Raw genomic sequence first — 25,181 nt, forward strand, 5'->3', positions numbered from 1 at the left:
AAGTGTACGTCTATGGCAGTCTAAAATCACGGAGACTCTGGAGTCTCAGTGGGCACTGGGCCCTTGCGTAATGTGCCATTGTAATCATTTAAAACTTATATTTTCAGAATGTTAGACTTTTACTCTATCTTTCTGACCCCCTCTCCTGATTCCCCAAAATGGTTGCGATCTGATTGTCATGCCGCTACGGCAATATAGAGTCGCAGAGCGTCCGGGGTTCAGGTGCTGTGATAATAGACCTGCTCTGAATTACCTTCCTTGATACATGACAGCACCTGTTAGGTAACATGAAATTAGTTTTTGAGGCATGAAACTACAAGAAGTGGGACCTTGCCTATCAAAGCTAGTAGGATATGGGTATTCAGTAACAAATATTTTGTTGGCAACAGAATACAAAAACACATGATATCAGACTGTGAGAGTTCTAGAAATGTTAAGAGATATTTGATGAAATCGCCAACGCTGACTGTTGTATTTTGAGAACTTTCAAATTACTTCAAAATGTATCTAAACATACATATGTTTATCCAGGGCTCTCTGAATAAGTTTACAAAATTAAAATCTGTGTTAAAGATAGGTCTTCAACTAGCTTATGTTGCTTTAACTTGGAAACTTGCTATAAACAATCTTCTCAGGGTTCCCACCTCACCACAGCTTGAGTGACCTCAAGGGAGGTAATTCTGTGTAGTCCTATTGCACAGCCTATCCCCCACCTTCAACCCACTTTTAATTTAATTCGGAAAAAACTGAGTGTCATGTAGTACGCTGATTAGAGGTTAACACAATAATTAGTTGAGTGGTGCAAATTACATCTAGTGTTATTGTATGCCAAACATGGCAGAAGGATGGAATTCAGTTATTAACAGGGGGCCTACATGGCTGAGTTGGCTAGCGTGCTAGCTCAGCGTAATGATCCAGGAGTTTCTCATCAATGCGGTCGCTGTGAGTTCAAGTCCAGCTCATGCTGGCTTCTTCTCCGGCTATACGTGGGAAGGTCTACCTGCAACCTGCAGATGGTTGTGGGTTTCCCCCGGGCTCTGTCCAGTTTCCACCCACCATAATACAGGCCGCCGTCGTATAAGTTAAATATTCTTGAGTGTGGCGTAAAACACCAATCAAATGAATAAATAAATCAATTATTAACAAATTATTAAAACAATATTAAATTTGCACCAGCCTTTAAAATTTCAAATCAGTTTAGTAAACTGTTCAGGAAGGCCAGTGGGCAAGCTGAAGGAATTATAAAGAGCTTGGACTTCATAGAACAGTATAGTAATTTTAATTTTGTATTTTTCAGGAATATAACAGTGCAAATGAAATGGGAAACACAGGGAAGGCTGAAGATGAGGACTGTCATGAATTTGATTTGCCCGTGATGTCAAATATTAACCAAATATTGGTGAAACATTTCATTCTTGATCTCTCAAGTGATATTGTGTCAAAGTCATTTTCTGGCAGTGCTACCTACTTTATTCACCCAGTGAACTGTTTAAAATCTGAGGCTACCTTAACATTTCCACAGAGTGAAAATGGAAGGATGGAAAGCAGTAAGCCTGCTGCTGTTCCTACTCCAGAGCAGGATGACAGCTGCTGTGTATGCTGTAGCAGGACTACACAAGCTGAGAGTTGTATAAGGGTGGCTAATTGCTGTGGGGAGAATAACAGATTGTACTGTAAAGATGAAGTGATGCAAAAAGCTGAGAAAATTGGGCCAGATTTATGCAGAGAAGGTGATGTGTTTCCTTCAGAACTGAGTATTATGAAGATTGATAAAGACACCTGCGATTCCAGTGTGCTAGACTGTAGTGAAGAGATAAACAACAGTAGCATAACGGAAAACATGGTGTTGAACAGAGACACTTGTAAGACAGCAGAAAGTGCTTTTGACAACGTATGTGCATCAGAAAAGATTGAGAGTGTTAAGATGGATCATGATGGTGCTCAAAGATTGTGTCCGTTTAGTGAAGAAATTGAACTAATTGACGGAACAAATAATGTGGTGTTGAATATGAACAAAAGCCAGAAAAAGACAGAGAACTATGTTGTAAATATATTAGAAGATGATGCTCATGTTGGTTTTGTTAGTACAGAAGAATTGATTGAAGAAGACTGTTGTCAAAACTTCCCCAGTGGAAGAACAGAACCTGAAAAACTGAATAGATCCCCGATATCTGAGGATCGTTTGAACAATGTTAATCCACCTGACAGCTTGACATGGATTTCTAGTGATTGCAATGAAGACAATCTTCATTTTAATTTTAAGGAGAAAATGTATCCTCTATGTCAAATTACTGGTAATATAGCGGACAGCCAAGCGGGTCAGACATATGCCTCAGAATGTGAAAGTAGCATTGAATGTGATGATGGCAAAATTGAAAGTGAAAGTTTTAACCACTCAACTGACGTTGAAGATGTATTCCTTGGTCAGTTAGGGAGGGATGTGTCCACATTCGTTTATGAAGAATCAAAAACTGCAGAAGGATCTGAAGTGTTTCAGTTTATCTTAGACTCATGTGACATTGACATTATAGCTGTTGATGAAGTAATATACTCAGAGAAGACAGTAATACAGGACAAGTCTGCTGAAAGAGTGGAAGGAAGGCCATCAGCCTTCAAACTTCACAATAGGTGCACATATGCTACAACTCCCTTGCTGTTTTCTGTTGAGAAATGGTGTGTGAAAATTGAAAAACCTGGTGTGAAAAGTGCTAAAGATTTCCCTCGCTGTTTGCGAGTGGAATACAAGACGAAACCCAAAGGTGGATCACTGAAATGGTCTTTGGATCAAGATGGAAAGTATGTTGCTGGATCAGTTTTGCATTCATCACATAGAACCCATGGTGTTTGATATTTTAAGTTCTTAATTTTGCATAAAGCAAATGCAAGCATAGGTGTGTATTATGTGTTGACCTAGAGATGGATAAGTACTCACGTACTGAATATTTGTTAATCCATGTTGATTTCAGTAACAAGTGGTGGAAATTTATGCCTGTTCTATCTTTAATTCTTTGTTAGCAGCTGTAACGTGTATAGTGGATAAGAATTAGGATTCATATTGTTTTTTTTTTCATAAATCTGTGATATACATGTATATTAATCTATCAGCTGATTTACTTAAGTGCTCCAGACCTAATTGCCTGTCAAAGTGATACAGTTGTTAGATGTGTAAATTTCTTACATTACTACAAAGCAGTATTCCTGAATGCACTCACAGTTTCATTCCACTTAAGTGGAATCCTTGCAAGGGAAGTAAATGTATGGTATTACTATGGAGAAAGCTATTCACACTTGTTAATATGGCTATGATATATTTATTTATTATTTGGTGTTTTATGCTATACTCAGCAATATTTGACTTATACTACAGCATCCAAGTTTTCGGTGGTGGGAAACTGGAAAGACCTCGGGGAAACCCACAACCAAATAAGTTCATGAAAATATATATAGAAATACTGTGTGAATAATAAATACACAGGTTAATAATCGGTGTCAGTTTGTTTGTAGATATGAGAAAACTGAGTTTGTGTCAAAACTGAGTTTGTGTCAAAAATGTACTTTTCAGAAACCCTAAAATTCTTTACTACTTTTCCAGCTTGTCTGTGTTCACCCATGGTCACTGGATTAATAACAGATCCTTGTTCCCTGGCCAAGATTCACCAGTCGCCATGGCAACTTGGCAGGCCAGTATTCATGTTCCTGACAATTACATTGTTCTAATGAGTGGTGACCAGAATGCCCCATTCTTTTCCGAACGTAATGGCAAGTATGGCAATTGTGAAAGAAGTGACATCTGGCTCTGGTACTTAGCTGTACCCTATGGGGATTAAGGGAGATAACTCAAGTTGATGTGAATGAAGGGAAATAACTTCGGATGTTTATTTTGGAGATTATCAAGGAGTGTATTAACTCGTGATCAAAATTTATGTATGACTTTATTATAAAAAATGTGGTGTTTGTTGAAAGATTTGATTTGGAAATAATTTCATAATTTCTCCAAAATCATATGAAAGCTATACCAGTGTACAGTATACATGTAGGTGCTATTAAAATCTTGATGTGTTTCATATGTGACATAAATAGTATAAATATAAATGATAAATCACATAAAAAACAGAGAGAAAAAAAGCCCTCCCCCCTCCAAAAAAAAAACCCACAAAAAACACAAATGTGTTTGTGAGTAGTAATTAATTTACCAGTACTCATTCCAGCAGATTTCTGTTTTGCAGGGTACGTTCGCTTTGATTATTGCACAAACATGAAAATGCCAGCATCCACCTTGGCACTAGCTATTGGAATTTGGAGTTCCACAACTGTGTGTGAACCATTTTTAACTGAAGGTGAAAGGTGAGTAAAATTTTGAAAAAAAAAAGAAACAAAAAAAACAACAACAACAAAGAAAAAAGAACGTAACAAAATATATCCATGACTGATTGTCTTTTGCATGGTTCTTTATTTAATGATGTGAAAATGTGCTTTTCAGATTTGGATTTTTTCCCTTGGGAATCAACTTCTGTTGACAAGTGTTTACAGGGTCTGGTATTTTATAGTAAATGATCTAAAAGTTCTTCCAAAAATGTGGAGTTTCAGAAGCAAATAAATACCATAAAATATTACTTGTAGTGCTGAAACTCCTCATCTTACCTTCCAAACAAACTTCCAAACAAACTTCACAACATCTTTCTAAGATCAATAGAACTAGGTGTATCAGGCAGTGTGCAATTTAGTCAAGGTGAAATTTGAGATAATTTTCTGTAATGATGAATAAAGAGTTTGTGTAGATAAGTTGAGAAATACACCTGTTTCCTATATTATACATGTAAAATGATTTAGTGGAATAATGAATTTTTACCATCATTTTTCAGTATTAGCAGCCCTTGTCAGCAGCATGCGGATAGTTCGTGTCATGTGAACTATTGTTCCAGCCCCATTCTGCCATGTCGATTATTTGCTCCAAAATCCATGATGAAGAGGGCAGTGATGGAGATACAAGACTACCTCCCTCGATGTATGACAGCAGCTCATGGCTTGTTGGGAAAGCATCCATTTTGTAGGCTGGACATTTTAGTTGTGCCAAAATGTTTTGCCAGCTTAGCTTTGGCATGGTATGTAATCAGGGGATTTACATGTCTGTTAGATTATGTCAGTGGTGTATCCCATCGCTCTCACTGTTTGTATGACCTGGCAATAAACAATCAACGCTGTTTGTGTGGCCATTTCTGCTGAAGATCACTAGTCTTCTGACAGTATGGTGTGTATATCTTCATGTCATTTGGGGGACAGTTCCGCAGTAACTTGAAATAAATGTAATTGCTTTGTGGCAGACTTGTGTTTGTCCACAAGTTGAAATGATTCAGCTTACACAAGTGCCATTGCATACCCGATGGGAACTGTTCAGCTGTCACAAGTGCTAATGCATTCTTGACAGGAACTGCTCAGCTTACACAAGTGTCATTGCATTCTTGATGGAAACTGTCTAGCTTACACAGATGCCATTGCATTCTTGATAGGAACTGTTCAGCTTACACAAGTGCCATTGCATTCTTGATGGGAACTGGTCAGCTGTCAAAAGTGCCATTGCATTATTGATGGGAACTGGTCAGCTGTCAAAAGTGCGATTGCATTCTTGATGGGAACTATTCATTTTACAAAAGTGCCATTGCATTTTTGATGGAAACTGTACAGCTTACACAAGTTCCATTGCATGCTTGATGGGAAGTGTCTAGCTCACAGAAATGCCATTCTATTCTTGATGGAAGCTGTTTAGGTTGAAAAAAAGTTATACCATCTGCCAGGTTTCCTCCCGCCATAATGCTGGCTGTCGTTGTATAAGTGAAATATTCTTGAATACGGCATAAAACACCAATCAAAGAAATGTTAGCCAATGTGACTGTTCCTGTTCAAACCCTGACAATACTTGCTCAGCATAGGGTGATGAAAGCTTGTTAAGGAGATACAACCATGGCACCAGCTTGGAGTCCTCCTACTAGAATCTTGAGCTTTGTATTGTAAACATAATACTGTTTAATCAACATATTGAACAAAAAAGTGTTTGTTTTTTTTCAAACATTTTCAAATGTAAATTTATACTTGTAAACACTGAATTTAACCAGTCAGATTGACAGTATAGAATGCAGACAAAGATATTCATATTCATTTGATGGTGTGTATTGTATGTTTTGCTTTGAATATAGTGAGTGACATATGCCGTTATATCAATATGGCACGGATAATTCAAAATGTTTTTGGAAGTATTTGGCATCTGACACTATGATTCAGACCGATGTACTTATCTTTTGCTTGTTCCTTTGCTTTTCTTTTCAACAGTCCTTGTTTAATGTTTCTTTCCCAAACCCTGTTGCCTGGCGACCGTAGTGTTAACATTCGATTGGCTCATGAATTGAGTCATTCATGGTTTGGCCTTCTCATTGGTGCTTTGGACTGGACTGAAGAGTGGCTTACTGAAGGGTTTGCCACTTACTTGGAGGACTGTATCCATGCTGATGCTATGGAGGTATGTGTACAAAGATTATAAAACTTTCTATCTGATGTGTAAAAGTTTGGTCAATATGAAAGCCTGTATTTGACAACTTTTTCATGGCTTCAGGGAGAAAACTTACAAGCTATTTCACACATGTTCACTGGCCCTGATAGCACAGTTGGTAGAGCGTCCGCTTCGGGAGTGGTAGATCCAGGGCCAATCCTGGGTCGAGTCACACCTAAGACCTTAAAAGATGAAGTTGTAACTTGGCGTTCATCGTGAAGGGGAAGATGCAATGATTGGTTGATGCATATCAGTATAATGGCTCGGGCGGGGTGGCTTACTTGCCTTTGGTAAGACGTCCCAGTGAAGCAGCAATTGGTTAAAGAGCGATGGAAATCCGTCCTGCAACAAGGAGGCACATTACATGCACTCTTAGGAATCCTTTGTCGTCATACGACTGAAAAATTGTTAAGTACTATGTTAAACCCCAAGTACTCGCTCACTCACTTGTACATGTTCAATAAAATTCTGGCCGTCTGTGTTTTGTTGTAAACTTCCACTGACATGCACATTATTGTTTTGGTGGTTTCAGTTAGTATGGGACACAGTATTTCTAGAATGGATCTTTAGTTAAAGAAATGAAAGGAAAGCAGACGATTTGTTATAACTTTGAACCTGCATATGTCTGAGAATTTTTGTTAGTTGACTGTGGCTAGTACAAGAAAGACCTGGTTTTTGGTTTGACAGTGGGGTGAGAACTACCAGCGAGAACACTCAGACCTCAGGGCTGTCCTTCGTCACCGGAATTTGTCTGCGGAGATGTTATCCACTGAGGAGAAGCTACAGATTCTCAGGTGAGTGACTGATTGATTGATTGGTGAATGTATATGAGCTGTAATTTACCAGTGCAGTTAATAGATCAAATAGAATCTAGATTGCAGAGTGAGAGTAATACAGCTGTCATAGTATACTTTAATACTGAAGATCTGTGAGACATTGGGTAAATGAGTCTTCTGTTTTCAGGCCATCCAAAGATGCCATTGCTTCAGACAAAGGGCAGACCACATACATTAAGCATGGGATGAACCCAGATAAGACATTCACACAGGTTCACTATCTGAAGGTTTGTACTTTTTTGTATAAATTTCCAAATTTAGCTGCCATTTATGTACATATTGATTATGAGTATAATCTATGATAAATTTGACCACTGACATGTGAGCGTGCTTGGCATATTAGTTGGATGTACATTAGAAATCTGATGTGGACGGTTTATTTTAAAATCTCAGTGAAGTTTGTGTAAGTCCCTACCCATTTTGTTTTTTAACACACTGAAATAATTATGATTTTTGGCTATGCACCTTAATTTAAATTTAACCTTGTGAATTTTTTTCTAATTTAAATTTTATTTTTAAGATTGTTTGTGATTTTGGATGACTAGGTGTTTTTAAAGATGATGAGTTTGTTAATTTCTGATATTTCAGGGCTATTTCTTACTGAGACATCTGTCACAGTTGATTGGAGTTACGGAGCTCAATACCTTCATCAAGCTCTTTGCCCATCGTTACCATGGAGAACTAGTCTGCTCACAGGTAAGACTAAACTTAGTCATGCTTGAAAAACTCACACTGAGTCAAGAGATTTGTCAATTCCTGGTTTGTTCTCAGAACCCATTCAGTTTGATAATCCTAATGAATAAGTTATTAGATGTGTTTGAGCTGGTTCTGTACGTGGGATAGAACTCACGCCCCTAAATCACCAGGATCTGATTCTTAAAATCAATTCTGACTTAGGTTAAATGACCTCAAGTTTTGCATGTCGTCTACTTTTGCACAGTTAAAGTTGGAGGCAAGATGACAGGATAGGGCATGGTAGATTAGGCTGCTAATCCGCACAATAAGGGGTCTAGCCGTTAAAGTTTTCCCACCAAATCACACCTTTATCTTTACCATTGAATTGAACTGATGAAAGGATCAGATGGCAATTGTTACAAACCTGTAAATTCCAAAGCTATCTCAAAGCATGGCTCATCCTCATCACAATGATTCGTTTTTGGTAATGAATGGTGATTTTAGACACATTTGTCTGAAGATATAACCTGTTTTAGGTGGTCAAAATTCTATTTTTTTTATGGGTCCAGAATGAACTCTTACAAATCCTTTTGTTTCTTTGTTCTTCATTATTATTATAATTCTTATTCTTGTCTTCTTTTTTCAGAACGTATTTGACCTGCTGTTTGAGACGTTTCCATGGTTAAGGTAACAGCAGTGTTATATATTTAATTTCCACAGTTTTACAAAACATTGGTTTCATTTTTTATATGTACACATAGACTAATTATTATTTAGATATTTGATTACTATCACCATTCATCCCAACAGTACAGTGCCTGCAGTTTCCATATTGGTTTATTGCACAAAGCGGAATAGATTTTCTATAGTTTGTTTTCTATAGTTAATGTGTTACAGTTGAAAACAATCAGACAAGAGTGCCATAAAGCTGAATCCTGAACAGAATGACCCATATACAAATTGTTGGCATACAGGTTTATGTACTTCACAATCTATGGTCGCCACGATATGGCTGAAATATTGCCGATGTGGCGTTAAGCCATAATCATTCATTCATTTATAATCTATGGCTTTATTTTACTTATATAATTGCCTTTTAATGCTGCATTCGAGAATCTTTCCTTTACACCTCAGTCAGGTTTATAGGGCGGAGAAATTGGATTGCCCCCAGTATAAAACGACTACCCTTTGTTGAGTACCTGACAAACTGCAGGACTTTATTAAAGCTGCAGCTAAACCGCCAAAGCCACAGATCTCTGTAGGTATATATTTTATCAAGTGAATTTGACCCTTTCTTTTCTAATTGCAGAGAGCAAGGTTATAGTTCAGAGTTGTTCTGTAAGGAATGGCTGGACTTCCCCGGAATGCCACAGGTAACCTCTGCATTTCAAATTAGGACTTCCCTTCATGAGGTTGATCACTAACATTGGCAACTTGAAGGCATTGGTTGATTTTTGCGGTATTTCTATCAAAAACAACACTGTTTTTCAGTCCTTAAGTGCTCATAAGTCCAGCCATGTTGTGGCCGGAGATATATAAATTGGTGTAAGTTTCATCTCTACAATGGCTATGTGAGTGGAGGAGAAACCTGGACTAAACCACCAACCTTTGTAAAGGCATTGTAAATATTGTAAATATTTTATTCTTCACTATCAAGTTTTGATTATATAAATGTATGATGTATATAAGTTTGAGGAAACCCCCTAGTGACCCATGGGTTGTGGGATATCCTCAGTAAACAAATAAATAAAGAATTAATTTAAAGGCACAGGCAAACTCTCCCCTGCGTGACACACACATTTTTTTCCCATGGACAGAAAGGAAATTTCTTTGATTAAAGTTAAGGCTAAGACTGAATGGCCCTGATAATGATGTACAAATTATTCCTCTATGTGAGACATGAAATTGTGTGAGGACCTGTATGTGTAGGAATGAAGTTGTGTGTCAGTATTATGTGATCAAAAAAGACATGAAATTGTGTGAGGACCTGTACCTGTAGGAATGAAGTTGTGTGTCAGTATTACGTGATCAAAAAAGACGTGAAATTGTGTGAGGACCTGTACGTGTAGGAATGAAGTTGTGTGTCAGTATTACATGATCAAAAAAGACATGAAATTGTGTGAGGACCTGTACGTGTAGGAATGAAGTTTAGTGTGAGTATTACGTGATCAAAAAAGACATGAAATTGCATGAGGACCTGTACGTGTAGGAATGAAGTTTAGTGTCAGTATTATGTGATCAAAAAAGACATGAAATTGTGTGAGGACCTGTACGTGTAGGAATGGAGTTGTGTGTCAGTATTACGTGATCAAAAAAGACGTAAAATTGTGTGAGGACCTGTACCTGTAGGAATGAAGTTTAGTGTCAGTATTACGTGATCAAAAAATGCATGAAATTGTGTGAGGACCTGTACGTGTAGGAATGAAGTTTAGTGTCAGTATTATGTGATCAAAAAAGACATGAAATTGTGTGTGGACCTGTACGTGTAGGAATGGAGTTGTGTGTCAGTATTACGTGATCAAAAAAGACGTAAAATTGTGTGAGGACCTGTACCTGTAGGAATGAAGTTTAGTGTCAGTATTATGTGATCAAAAAAGACATGAAATTGTGTGAGGACCTGTACGTGTAGAAATGAAGTTGTGTGTCAGTATTACATGATCAAAAAAGATGTGAAATTGTGTGAGGACCTGTACGTGTAGGAATGGAGTTGTGTGTCAGTATTACGTGATCAAAAAAGACATGAAATTGTGTGAGGACCTGTACGTGTAGGAATGGAGTTGTGTGTCAGTATTACGTGATCAAAAAAGACGTAAAATTGTGTGAGGACCTGTACGTGTAGGAATGAAGTTGTGTGTCAGTATTACGTGATCAAAAAAGACATGAAATTGTGTGAGGAACTGTACGTGTAGGAATGGAGTTGTGTGTCAGTATTACGTGATCAAAAAAGACGTAAAATTGTGTGAGGACCTGTACCTGTAGGAATGAAGTTTAGTGTCAGTATTATGTGATCAAAAAAGACATGAAATTGTGTGAGGACCTGTACGTGTAGGAATGAAGTTGTGTGTCAGTATTACATGATCAAAAAAGACGTGAAATTGTGTGAGGACCTGTACGTGTAGGAATGGAGTTGTGTGTCAGTATTACGTGATCAAAAAAGACGTGAAATTGTGTGAGGACCTGTACGTGTAGGAATGAAGTTGTGTGTCAGTATTACGTGATCAAAAAAGACGTGAAATTGTGTGTGGACCTGTACGTGTAGGAATGAAGTTGTGTGTCAGTATTACGTGATCAAAAAAGACATGAAATTGTGTGAGGACCTGTACGTGTAGGAATGAAGTTTAGTGTGAGTATTACGTGATCAAAAAAGACGGGGAAATTGTGTGAGGACCTGTACGTGTAGGAATGAAGTTGTGTGTCAGTATTACGTGATCAAAAAAGACGTGAAATTGTGTGAGGACCTGTACGTGTAGGAATGGAGTTGTGTGTCAGTATTATGTGATCAAAAAAGACGTGAAATTGTGTTAGGACCTGTAGGTGTAGGAATGAAGTTGTGTGTCAGTATTACGTGATCAAAAAAGACGTGAAATTGTGTGAGGACCTGTACGTGTAGGAATGAAGTTGTGTGTCAGTATTACGTGATCAAAAAAGACGTGAAATTGTGTGAGGACCTGTACGTGTAGGAATGGAGTTGTGTGTCAGTATTACGTGATCAAAAAAGACGTGAAATTGTGTGAGGACCTGTACGTGTAGGAATGAAGTTGTGTGTCAGTATTACGTGATCAAAAAAGACGTAAAATTGTGTGAGGACCTGTACGTGTAGGAATGAAGTTGTGTGTCAGTATTACGTGATCAAAAAAGACATGAAATTGTGTGAGGACCTGTACGTGTAGGAATGAAGTTTAGTGTCAGTATTATGTGATCAAAAAAGACATGAAATTGTGTGAGGACCTGTACGTGTAGGAATGAAGTTGTGTGTCAGTATTACATGATCAAAAAAGACGTAAAATTGTGTGAGGACCTGTACGTGTAGGAATGGAGTTGTGTGTCAGTATTACGTGATCAAAAAAGACGTGAAATTGTGTGAGGACCTGTACGTGTAGGAATGAAGTTGTGTGTCAGTATTACGTGATCAAAAAAGACGTGAAATTGTGTGAGGACCTGTACGTGTAGGAATGAAGTTGTGTGTCAGTATTACGTGATCAAAAAAGACGTGAAATTGTGTGTGGACCTGTACGTGTAGGAATGAAGTTGTGTGTCAGTATTACGTGATCAAAAAAGACATGAAATTGTGTGAGGACCTGTACGTGTAGGAATGAAGTTTAGTGTGAGTATTACGTGATCAAAAAAGACGGGGAAATTGTGTGAGGACCTGTACGTGTAGGAATGAAGTTGTGTGTCAGTATTACGTGATCAAAAAAGACGTGAAATTGTGTGAGGACCTGTACGTGTAGGAATGGAGTTGTGTGTCAGTATTATGTGATCAAAAAAGACGTGAAATTGTGTGAGGACCTGTACGTGTAGGAATGAAGTTGTGTGTCAGTATTACTTGATCAAAAAAGACGTGAAATTGTGTGAGGACCTGTACGTGTAGGAATGGAGTTGTGTGTCAGTATTACGTGATCAAAAAAGACGTGAAATTGTGTGAGGACCTGTACGTGTAGGAATGGAGTTGTGTGTCAGTATTACGTGATCAAAAAAGACGTGAAATTGTGTGAGGACCTGTACGTGTAGGAATGAAGTTGTGTGTCAGTATTACGTGATCAAAAAAGACGTGAAATTGTGTGTGGACCTGTACGTGTAGGAATGAAGTTGTGTGTCAGTATTACGTGATCAAAAAAGACGTGAAATTGTGTGTGGACCTGTACGTGTAGGAATGAAGTTGTGTGTCAGTATTACGTGATCAAAAAAGACATGAAATTGTGTGAGGACCTGTACATGTAGGAATGAAGTTTAGTGTGAGTATTACGTGATCAAAAAAGACGGGGAAATTGTGTGAGGACCTGTACGTGTAGGAATGAAGTTTAGTGTCAGTATTACGTGATCAAAAAATGCATGAAATTGTGTGAGGACCTGCTTGTGTAGGAATGAAGTTGTGTGTCAGTATTACGTGATCAAAAAAGACATGAAATTGTGTGAGGACCTGTACCTGTAGGAATGAAGTTGTGTGTGAGTATTACGTGATCAAAAAAGACATGAAATTGTGTGAGGACCTGTACGTGTAGGAATGAAGTTTAGTGTCAGTATTACGTGATCAAAAAATGCATGAAATTGTGTGAGGACCTGTACGTGTAGGAATGAAGTTGTGTGTCAGTATTACGTGATCAAAAAAGATGGGGAAATTGTGTGAGGACCTGTACGTGTAGGAATGAAGTTTAGTGTCAGTATTACGTGATCAAAAAAGACATGAAATTGTGTGAGGACCTGTACGTGTAGGAATGAAGTTGTGTGTCAGTATTACGTGATCAAAAAAGACATGAAATTGTGTGAGGACCTGTACGTGTAGGAATGAAGTTTAGTGTCAGTATTACGTGATCAAAAAAAGACATGAAATTGTGTTAGGACCTGCTTGTGTAGGAATGAAGTTGTGTGTCAGTATTACGTGATCAAAAAATGCATGAAATTGTGTGAGGACCTGTACGTGTAGGAATGAAGTTGTGTGTCAGTATTACGTGATCAAAAAAGACGTAAAATTGTGTGAGGACCTGTACCTGTAGGAATGAAGTTTAGTGTCAGTATTACGTGATCAAAAAAGACATGAAATTGTGTGAGGACCTGTACGTGTAGGAATGAAGTTGTGTGTCAGTATTACATGATCAAAAAAGACATGAAATTGTGTGAGGACCTGTACGTGTAGGAATGAAGTTTAGTGTGAGTATTACATGATCAAAAAAGGCATGAAATTGTGTGAGGACCTGTACGTGTAGGAATGAAGTTGTGTGTCAGTATTACGTGATCAAAAAAGACATGAAATTTTCTGAGGACCTGTACGTGTAGGAATGAAGTTTAGTGTGAGTATTACGTGATCAAAAAAGACGTGAAATTGTGTGAGGACCTGTATGTGTAGGAATGAAGTTTAGTGTCAGCATTACGTGATCAAAAAAGACATGAAATTTTCTGAGGACCTGTATGTGTAGGAATGAAGTTTAGTGTGAGTATTACGTGATCAAAAAAGACGTGAAATTGTGTGAGGACCTGTATGTGTAGAATGAAGTTTAGTGTGAGTATTACGTGATCAAAAAAGACGTGAAATTATGTGAGGACCTGCACGTGTAGGAATGAAGTTTAGGGTGAGTATTACGTGATCAAAAAAGACATGAAATTGTATGAGGACCTGCACGTGTAGGAATGAAGTTTAGTGTCAGTATTACATGATCAAAAAAGGCATGAAATTGTGTGAGGACCTGTACGTGTAGGAATGAAGTTGTGTGTCAGTATTACGTGATCAAAAAAGACGTGAAATTGTGTGAGGACCTGTACGTGTAGGAATGAAGTTGTGTGTCAGTATTACATGATCAAAAAGGACATGAAATTGTGTGAGGACCTGTACATGTAGGAATGAAGTTTAGTGTGAGTATTACGTGATCAAAAAAGACGGGGAAATTGTGTGAGGACCTGTATGTGTAGAAATGAAGTTGAGTGTGAGTATTACATGATCAAAAAAGTAAAACTGATGTCTCAAGTATAATTGTGTTATTTGTCATCCACAGCCCATCATCAAGCTGAATGTGTCACAAAACAATGAACTCCTCACTCAGGTGCAGAAGGAAGTGAGTTGAAATATCTACATTCTCTTTTTGTTTGTAATTCTAAGGCGGCACAAATTGTATATTTTGGTTTACAGATGAGCTGCCATTAAAAAATCCAAAAATGGAAAATTTTTTTTTTGAAGAATTTTTGGTAAAGTTCACATTTCCTACAAATTAAATGATTTTTAAGTTTTAGTTTTGTACCCTTCTTCAACATTGGAAAAACTACATCTTAATGCCCTAAATACCCAAATATTATTTTGTGTATGGTTTTGTGATATCATATAAGTAAGTAAATAAATAGATGTGTTCCAGTTTAATGGTTTTAAATGATTTTGTAATTAATCTGTTAATTAACAGATCAGCTATAAAATTCCTAGAATTAAGTTGATATGAGTACCATACTGTTCCATTTTTGTCTGAACTACTGTACATGTAGATATGCTTTTTAATGAAGACCACAATTGAGAGTAATGTTTGAGTCTTTTGTAGTTCTCCAGGTGGAAGCCATTGTGTAAAAAACCCAAACCACAGAAATCCTCTTCTAAGAGAAGAAAGAAAATACCAAAGCTGGATCCAGCCGCAGCTGTTCCTGCAGCTAAGGTCAGAATCTTGTATCTCAGTAACTAATTGTCCCATCTACATATCCGTACATGTTTTGGTCCCAAAGAGACAATGTACGTAGACAAAAACTGAGATCACTATTAAAAAAAGAAAAAGTATATTTTGTGGTACTTTAAAATGAACAGGACTTTGAGACAAAACCTATGCAAACTTTGCCTGAATGAGGCCTGCCTTAGAATGACACAAGTCAGATAAGCACATGCCTAGGGTAAAAATGTGGAATGACACAAGAGTGCGATAAGCACTGTGGATTAACACAAGAGTCCAATGAACATGTGTCTAGGGTAGAACTGTGGATTGACACAAAAGTCAGATAAGCACATGACTAGGGTAGAACTGTGGATTGACACAAGAGTCAGATAAGCACATGACTAGGGTAGTACTGTGGATTGACACATGTCAGATAAGCACATGACTAGGGTAGAGCTGCGGATTGACACAAGAGTCAGATAAGCACATGACTAGGGTAGAACTGTAGATTGACACAAGAGTCAGATAAGCACATGACTAGGGTAGAACTGTGGATTAACACAAGAGTCCAATGAACACGTGTCTAGGGTAGAACTGTGGATTGACACAAGTCAGATAAGCACATGACTAGGGTAGAACTGTGGATTGACACAAGTAGGATAAGCACATGACTAGGGTATTACTGTGGATTGACACAAGTCAGATAAGTACATGACTAGGGTAGTACTGTGGATTGACACAAGAGTCAGATAAGCACATGACTAGGGTAGAACTGTGGATTGACACAAGAGTCAGATAAGCACATGACTAGGGTAGTACTGTGGATTGACACAAGAGTCAGATAAGCACATGACTAGGGTAGTACTGTGGATTGACACAAGAGTCAGATAAGCACATGACTAGGGTAGAACTGTAGATTGACACAAGTCAGATAAGCGCATGACTTGGGTAGAACTGTGGATTGACACAAGAGTCAGATAAGCACATGACTAGGATAGAACTGTGGATTGACACAAGTCAGATAAGCGCATGACTAGGGTAGAACTGTGGATTGCCACAAGGGACAGATAAATGCATGACTAGGATGGAACTGTGGATTGACACAAGAGTCAGATAAGCACATGACTTGGGTAGAACTGTGGACTGACACAAGAGTCAGATAAGCACATGACTAGGGTAGTACTGTGGATTGACACAAGAGTCAGATAAGCACATGACTAGGGTAGAACTGTAGATTGACACAAGTCAGATAAGCGCATGACTTGGGTAGAACTGTGGATTGACACAAGAGTCAGATAAGCACATGACTAGGATAGAACTGTGGATTGACACAAGTCAGATAAGCGCATGACTAGGGTAGAACTGTGGATTGCCACAAGGGACAGATAAATGCATGACTAGGATGGAACTGTGGATTGACACAAGAGTCAGATAAGCACATGACTTGGGTAGAACTGTGGATTGACACAAGAGTCAGATAAGCACATGACTAGGGTAGTACTGTGGATGGACACAAGAGTCAGATAAGCACATGACTAGGGTAGTACTGTGGATGGACACAAGAGTCAGATAAGCACATGACTAGGATAGAACTGTGGATTGACACAAAAGTCAGATAAGCACATGACTAGGGTAGTACTGTGGATTGACACAAGTCAGATAAGCACATGACTGGGGTAGTACTGTGGATTGACACAAGAGTCAGATAAGCACATGACTAGGGTAGAACTGTGGATTGACACAAGAGTCAGATAAGCACATGACTAGGGTAGAACTGTGGATTGACACAAGAGTCAGATAAGCACATGACTAGGGTAGAACTGTGGATTGACACAAGTAGGATAAGCACATGACTAGGGTATTACTGTGGATTGACACAAGTCAGATAAGCGCATGACTTGGGTAGAACTGTGGATTGACACAAGAGTCAGATAAGCACATGACTAGGATAGAACTGTGGATTGACACAAGTCAGATAAGCACATGACTAGGGTAGTACTGTGGATTGACACAAGAGTCAGATAAGCACATGACTAGGGTAGTACTGTGGATTGACACAAGAGTCAGATAAGCACATGACTAGGGTAGTACTGTGGATTGACACAAGAGTCAGATAAGCACATGACTAGGGTAGAACTGTAGATTGACACAAGTCAGATAAGCGCATGACTTGGGTAGAACTGTGGATTGACACAAGAGTCAGATAAGCACATGACTAGGATAGAACTGTGGATTGACACAAGTCAGATAAGCGCATGACTAGGGTAGAACTGTGGATTGCCACAAGGGACAGATAAATGCATGACTAGGATGGAACTGTGGATTGACACAAGAGTCAGATAAGCACATGACTTGGGTAGAACTGTGGATTGACACAAGAGTCAGATAAGCACATGACTAGGGTAGTACTGTGGATTGACACAAGAGTCAGATAAGCACATGACTAGGGTAGAACTGTAGATTGACACAAGTCAGATAAGCACATGACTTGGGTAGAACTGTGGATTGACACAAGAGTCAGATAAGCACATGACTAGGATAGAACTGTGGATTGACACAAGTCAGATAAGCGCATGACTAGGGTAGAACTGTGGATTGCCACAAGGGACAGATAAATGCATGACTAGGATGGAACTGTGGATTGACACAAGAGTCAGATAAGCACATGACTTGGGTAGAACTGTGGATTGACACAAGAGTCAGATAAGCACATGACTAGGGTAGTACTGTGGATGGACACAAGAGTCAGATAAGCACATGACTAGGGTAGTACTGTGGATGGACACAAGAGTCAGATAAGCACATGACTAGGATAGAACTGTGGATTGACACAAAAGTCAGATAAGCACATGACTATGGTAGTACTGTGGATTGACACAAGTCAGATAAGCACATGACTGGGGTAGTACTGTGGATTGACACAAGAGTCAGATAAGCACATGACTAGGGTAGTACTGTGGATTGACACAAGTCAGATAAGCGCATGACTAGGGTATTACTGTGGATTGACACAAGAGTCAGATAAGCACATGACTAGGGTAGTACTGTGGATTGACACAAGAGTCAGATAAGCACATGACTAGGGTAGAACTGTGGATTGACACAAGAGTCAGATAAGCACATGACTAGGGTAGTACTGTGGATGGACACAAGAGTCAGATAAGCACATGACTAGGGTAGAACTGTGGATTGCTTCAAGAGGGAGGTGGTGTCCCTCTACTGTATGAATTTTATGATTGACCTTAATCAGTGAGCCTTTAATCACTTGCACTTTGCAGTTCCTGGCTGATCAACTTGTTTTGCTGCTGGAGTTGATGTTGGAAGAAGACCATTGCCCTGTATCTGTGCTTACAGCTCTGTACAAGAATTACAACATCGCCTCAGCCAATGCAGATGTAAGTAGCTCAACAATGATCATATGTAAACTGTGTTGGTTTTCTGTAATGATGGGGGCCTCCGTGGCTGAGTTGGTTAGCATGCCCGCATGGGGCAATGACCCTGGAGCCTCCCGCCAATGTGATTGTTGTGAGTTCAAGTCCAGCTCATGCTGGCTTCCTCTCTGGCTGTACGTGGTAACGTCTGTCAATAGTCTGCAGATGGTGGTGGGTTTCCCCATGGGCTCTGCCCAGTTTTCTCCCACGGTAATGCTGGCCACGTTGTATAAGTGAAACATTCTTGGTAAAAACACCAATCAACTCAACAAGTCATTTGCAATAATAAAACTAAATACAGTTATTTCTATGTATGGGTGCTATAAGCAATACTTGTGAATATTAAAGATGTATATTGCCCTTCTGCACCCATGTGTGTACTAAATGTAGATTTTTTGTGTCTTAACACATGTGTGTGCTGAATGTAGATTTGGTGTGTCTTAATGTAGATTTGGTGTGTCTTACCATACATGTCTGTGCTAAATGTAGATTTTGTGTCCCTTACCCTGGTAAGATTGAGGGTGTATCTTAGGTACTTCCAGTTATGCAAATTAGTACCTCAAGTACACCTACAGTACAGCTCAGTGGAGGTCTACACTGTAACAGTTAGGTAAAAAATATGTTGCCTGAGGTGTATTTGAGGTATATCTGGGATACAAGGTGGTTGTACACTGTTTTCACTTTTATTTTGGTAGAAAACAAGCTGGAACACTTATATATTGGCTGTATAAATTATAGATAAATTTAAGTAAGTTTGTAATTGCATGCTGTTCTTTGTTTACAGTATCTGTAAATCTCAGCTGACTTACAACAATGATATACATTTACATGAGGATTTCCACCTGCTTGATCAAAATTTAGTGCCACTTCTTCTCTGTGCCTTTTAGAACTGTTCATGTGCCCAAACATATTACAAATTCTGTCCCAGGAAGCATCGGTCAGTGCATAAATGAGTTGTTTTCCCACAGCCTGGAATATATATGCAACTTGTTCAGGGCAGCCATCTTGGAATAATCAGGGACAAATATATCCATGCTCTGTGATTGGTCAGTATTCACACACTGAATGGCAAGTCATAAGATAAGACAAAGGCTTATATTTATTTAATAAACATTTTTCTTTTGCACAAAAATATTTGTAATTTTGTGCACATCATTTTGTCTGAAGTAAAATGTAAATCTGATCTCTTGTTTTCAAACTTTTATTAAGTGGTTGAGGTGTACCTGAGGTACATGACCACTAAATTATAATCAATTACCAAAGCACATCATTCGTTTTTTTCAACTTTCAAAGTTTCTAAGGTGTACCTGAGGTACATTTTCTTAATGTTATTGTTACTGTTTCTGAGGCACATCAGAGGTATAGGTATGGCTGCGGTGTACTTAAGGTGCAGTACACCTCACTTAATATAGATGTGGGGTACACCTCATCTATGTCTCACACTAAAGTGTACATGAGGTGTACACCCCATAAACACCTCATCTTTACCTAACACTTAGGTATATACCTCCTGTCTGTAAGGGGTGTCTTAACATGCATGTGTATACTAAATGTAGATTTGGTGTATCTTAACATGCATGTGTGTACTAAATGTAGGTTTGGTGTGTCTTAACATGCATGTGTGTACTAAATGTAGATTTGGTGTGTCTTGACACACATGTGTGTACTAAATGTAGGTTTGGTGTGTCTTGACGTGCATGTGTGTAATAAATGTAGATTTGGTGTGTCTTAACATGCATGTGTGTACTAAATGTAGATTTAGTGTGTCTTGACACATGTGTGTACTAAATGTAGATTTGGTGTGTCTTGACACACATGTGTGTACTAAATGTAGATTTGGTGTGTCTTAACATGCATGTGTGTACTAAATGTAGAGTTAGTGTGTCATGACACGTGTGTACTAAATGTAGATTTGGTGTGTCTTGACACATGTGTGTACTAAATGTAGAGTTAGTGTGTCTTGACACGTGCGTACTAAATGTAGATTTGGTGTGTCTTGACACATGTGTGTACTAAACGTAGAGTTAGTGTGTCTTGACACGTGTGTACTAAATGTAGATTTGGTGTGTCTTGACACATGTGTGTACTAAATGTAGAGTTAGTGTGTCTTGACACGTGTGTACTAAATGTAGATTTGGTGTGTCTTGACACACATGTGTGTACTAAATGTAGATTTGGTGTGTCTTAACATGCATGTGTGTACTAAATGTAGAGTTAGTGTGTCATGACACGTGTGTACTAAATGTAGATTTAGTGTGTCTTGACACATGTGTGTACTAAATGTAGAGTTAGTGTGTCTTGACACGTGTGTACTAAATGTAGATTTGGTGTGTCTTGACACATGTGTGTACTAATTGTAGATTTGGTGTGTCTTAATGACAGGTAGGACACAGGTGGTGTGAACTCGTTATTAAGCACAAATGTGTCAAGTATTACCAAGAGGTAAAGGACTTCCTAATCAATCACCAGGTGAGACACACATTTTTAGCAGGTTCTTGTTCTTTTTTACATGTTCTTGTCATTTTCATACCGTCAGATGTTTACAAATGTTCAGGTAATTTGAACAAATATTCTTTGATTAGTTTAGAGCATTATGAACCAGAATCCCTCTGAAGCCTTGAATAGATGTAAAAGTGAATGGTAGTATTGATGGATATACACTCCATGTTCTTTCAAAATTTTGGCCTACAGCAGTGACTAAATGTATGGTGATTTGAGTCCATCCTTCAAATGTGTTTTGGTGTTTCCGAGTATTACTTCAAATTCAGGGACATGAAAATAATGTAACTGACTTTAGAGAGGAAAACAGGTCTGCCAACAACCTCCATATGGTCATGGGTTTCCCTCAGGCTCTGCCATAATGCCGGCCACCCTCATATATAAAGTGAAATATTCTTGAAACTCCAATCAAATGAATAAATAAATTTTCAGGAAAACGTGTTACTTAATCCCCCGAAATATTAACTGTAAATATACTTTTTTGAAAAACATGTCATGTGCTGTACAGTGTAACCTTTGAAATCATAAATATTTACTTGACCTCAAAGCTAAGTTTCACATAAGGTATCCTTGAAGAGCCAATTGTAGAATTCTGTGTTGTCTTACTGCCTTTGCTGTCCTTGAAGGCGATGGGTGTGTACCTATTTGGAGAGCTTGTAATCTCTGAAGACAAGAAGCAGAGAGAGCTGGCCATGGCATGTTTTGAGCAGATTCGTGAGGATATGGAGGAGGCACCCTACACTACAGTTCATTCCATGTTGTATGGACAAGCTGTGTCATGAAGGAGCACAGACTTTTCCACTTAGGACATTTCTTCCTACGGACATTTCCCCCCCTAACATACAATTTCCCCTTGATATATAATTTCCCCCTAATATACAATTTTCACCAGTGGACAATTCACCCTTATAGACATTGCCTTCATTGAATTGGACAATTCACCTGTTGAATTGAACAATTCCCTCTAATGGACATTCCCTCTAATGGACATTCCCCCCCCCAATGAATTGGACAATTCCCTCTAATGGACATTCCCTCTAATGGACATTCCCCCCAATGAATTGGACAATTCGCCCTAATGGACATTTCTGCCAGTGGACAATTTCTCAAGGTAAATTCTCCGCCCCAACCCCCCTGCCCCCACCCCCTCCCCCGCCAATGGACTTTTCCCACATTAGACAATTTCCCCTCAGGGTCATTTCCCAGTAGACAGTTCCTCCATTTTCATTCCCCCCGCCCCCACCCCCCAATGGACATTTCACCTCTAATGGAAATTTTTCCGTGTGGCCAATTACCCATACCCCCCATGGGACAAATTCCCCTAATTGGACCCTATTATGCCCATATAATGTTCTCAGTGTGATATTCACAAGTCATACTCAGGGTGAACTACCTGTATATAACAGCGACTTAGGGTGCACGATATACCCATGCATTATACTCAGGATAAATGATATAATATTCTTACCATTGATGTAATTGCGGTACTATTTATACTGAACAAAAATATAAACGCCACACCCAATATTTTGACAAAATTATCTGCGGTATCAAGTGCCTTTCAGTACCGTTTTCTTGGGGTTGAGGGGCATAAAATGGACTCTTAGCAATACATTTCCATAACTGATGGAAACTGACAACGGATGGTAACGCTGAGGCAGGTTAGGAAACCGGGGTGGGGTCAGTTTGGAAAATTCCACACTTCAGTACCGAGTATGTCCGCCGTTCGCCTACGGCACTGCTACTCATCGTCGACACATAAACCTGTTAAGATGGTCAACTGTGACTTGCGGAATGTTTTCCCACTCCTGTGTGAGGGCCAAACGCAACTCCGCGATGTTACCTGGAAGTGGAAGTCGCCAACGAACACGCCGGTCCAGGACATCCCACAGGTGTTCAGTTGGGAAGCAGACCAGGTGAATACGCATACCAGTCGAGAACTTTTCAGGGCTGTAGAAATTCTCTGCATACAGCAGCAGCATAGGAACAGGCATTGCCGTGCTGAGATGTTACCCCGTGGCGCGGACAAATGGGGCGACTATTGGGCGCAGGATTTCATCACGGCATCTTACCTTATTCAAGTTACATTAATTGTTCAAAAATTTGGGACAGATATTTGTAGTGTTGAAAGTAGAATATTACATTTCTTCACCAGCCTTTTAGAAAAGTGAATATATGAGTATGTTGTTCATTAGATGATATAACCTTGTGAGGAAAAAAAAACTCAGTATTCCTGCTAGAATTACATGTATGTTGGCTAAAAGAGCAGACAAGGTGTCCCAAAATTTAGAAGAAATATTGACCGGTACCGTCAATGAAGTGAAGTCGCGTGCAATGACCATGACTTATACACGACCTAACAAGTAGCCCACCACCATCGTATTGCACCCTGCGTACGACGGCGGCCTCGGCATAGCGCTGCCTTCCATCGGCTATGTGTGCCTCAAAACGGGACTCATCTGAAAACATAGGCTAACACGCCACCATCGTACCAACAGCCAACGAACGTGAATATTAACCCAGTCCGTACAGCTGTACACCTCAGGGTAAGAAGTGCCAGACCTTACAGGTCACTGCATGAATACTACGGATAGGACCACACCTGTCTGACGGGTCAATGATGAATAGCCTTGAAATCGACAACATTTTGGTTTTTGAGACTGAAATGTACACTGGTGTAGGGTTGGGCTCTTGGCCACCCCTTGGTGCTATATTCACAAAAATCACAGCATTATCTTGTGAAATATTGCAAAGACAAAAGTGTTGCGTTTATAATTTTGTACGGTATAGATGTCGGCATATTCCAGGGGCACACAACCGACTGACTAGGTCAACCATATAAGAACATTGGTTGGAAATGAACTGGGTATGAACAATATGGGCCAGCGGAAGTCTCCATGAGAGGGTGCCAGACGATTTAATAAGTTGAGAAGATGTTTCGTCATTACATTATACATCAATAAATGACTTTATGATTGGACCTACATCTACTGGTGTCTGTTCATTGCTTTATTCTGATTATAGGATGGTGTCAGAACTGAACTATACAGCATTCGATCAATCAACCGTATATTCCTTCTACTGAAACATGTATCTGGAGTATCGGTTGACCGCAATAACATACTTAGAAATTCACAATATACACGTCTCCTGCCTCTCGTGACCTTGGCTTAAGCTGAATTAGGTAAAATAAAATGCAGTGATGTTAGTTGCAATACATGGACGTCAGTGGTTTAGAGTTACTTGAAAAATGGGGAGTCATCAAATTCAATATACAGTGACATTAAAACAAATGTTAAGACTAAACATACCTATCATGTAAACCTAGGCATGTAGATGAACTCAATTTCAATGTTCCATGACCAACCGTTAATCCGTCTGCCCATTTCCCGGTAAGTACTCTTGAACTTAAGTTCACCACAATTATACTTTGTCATAATGACGACCCCAATTTATTTTTCAGGGTCCTTGTCTTATTTTTCCATATCCGTCCATCCATTCCCTTGTAAATGTCTTGATGTAAGGTCGAGGGATTTTAAGTGCATTACACGGTACTTTCCGGTTTCAATTGGATGCATGGCATTTCTGTCCAAAATCATGAAGTTTTATATAATGTATGGCATTTTTTAACTGAAAAAATGTTGAGTATGACGTTAAACCCCAAGCACGCACGCACGCACATACACAAAATCATGAAGTTGTATACTATGCATGGCATTTCTGTTCAAAATTATGAAGTTCATGGCCGTTTGCAGTGACAAAACAGTGTAACGTGGTATACATATTGTAATTCGTATTTCAGCAATTCCAGTTATAGTAGTACTTTTACAACTCCATGAGACATAATAAATGACAAAAT

General features: G+C 39.0%; 1 protein-coding gene across 2 annotated transcripts; it reads left to right on the plus strand.

The window, feature by feature from the left end:
• The first annotated feature begins 1,321 nt into the window (after positions 1-1,321).
• LOC135470070 (aminopeptidase O-like) lies at positions 1,322-22,622 on the plus strand. 2 transcript variants are annotated; one of them, XM_064748802.1, is made up of 15 exons: positions 1,322-2,796; positions 3,593-3,759; positions 4,227-4,344; positions 4,863-5,102; positions 6,325-6,511; positions 7,229-7,335; positions 7,505-7,604; positions 7,966-8,073; positions 8,699-8,739; positions 9,362-9,425; positions 14,760-14,819; positions 15,291-15,401; positions 18,671-18,787; positions 21,206-21,292; positions 21,949-22,622. In XM_064748802.1, the coding sequence occupies exons 1-15, from the start codon at positions 1,376-1,378 to the stop codon at positions 22,102-22,104; spliced, it is 3,084 nt and encodes a 1,027-aa protein (XP_064604872.1). In that variant the 5' UTR covers positions 1,322-1,375; the 3' UTR covers positions 22,105-22,622. The 2 variants fall into 2 exon arrangements, with proteins under 2 accessions (XP_064604872.1, XP_064604873.1); XM_064748803.1 differs by lacking the exon at positions 1,322-2,796 and adding an exon at positions 2,836-2,840.
• The last annotated feature ends 2,559 nt before the right edge of the window (positions 22,623-25,181 follow it).

Source organism: Liolophura sinensis, chromosome 7 (genome assembly GCF_032854445.1).
Source record: "Liolophura sinensis isolate JHLJ2023 chromosome 7, CUHK_Ljap_v2, whole genome shotgun sequence".
Lineage (NCBI taxonomy): Eukaryota > Metazoa > Mollusca > Polyplacophora > Chitonida > Chitonidae > Liolophura > Liolophura sinensis.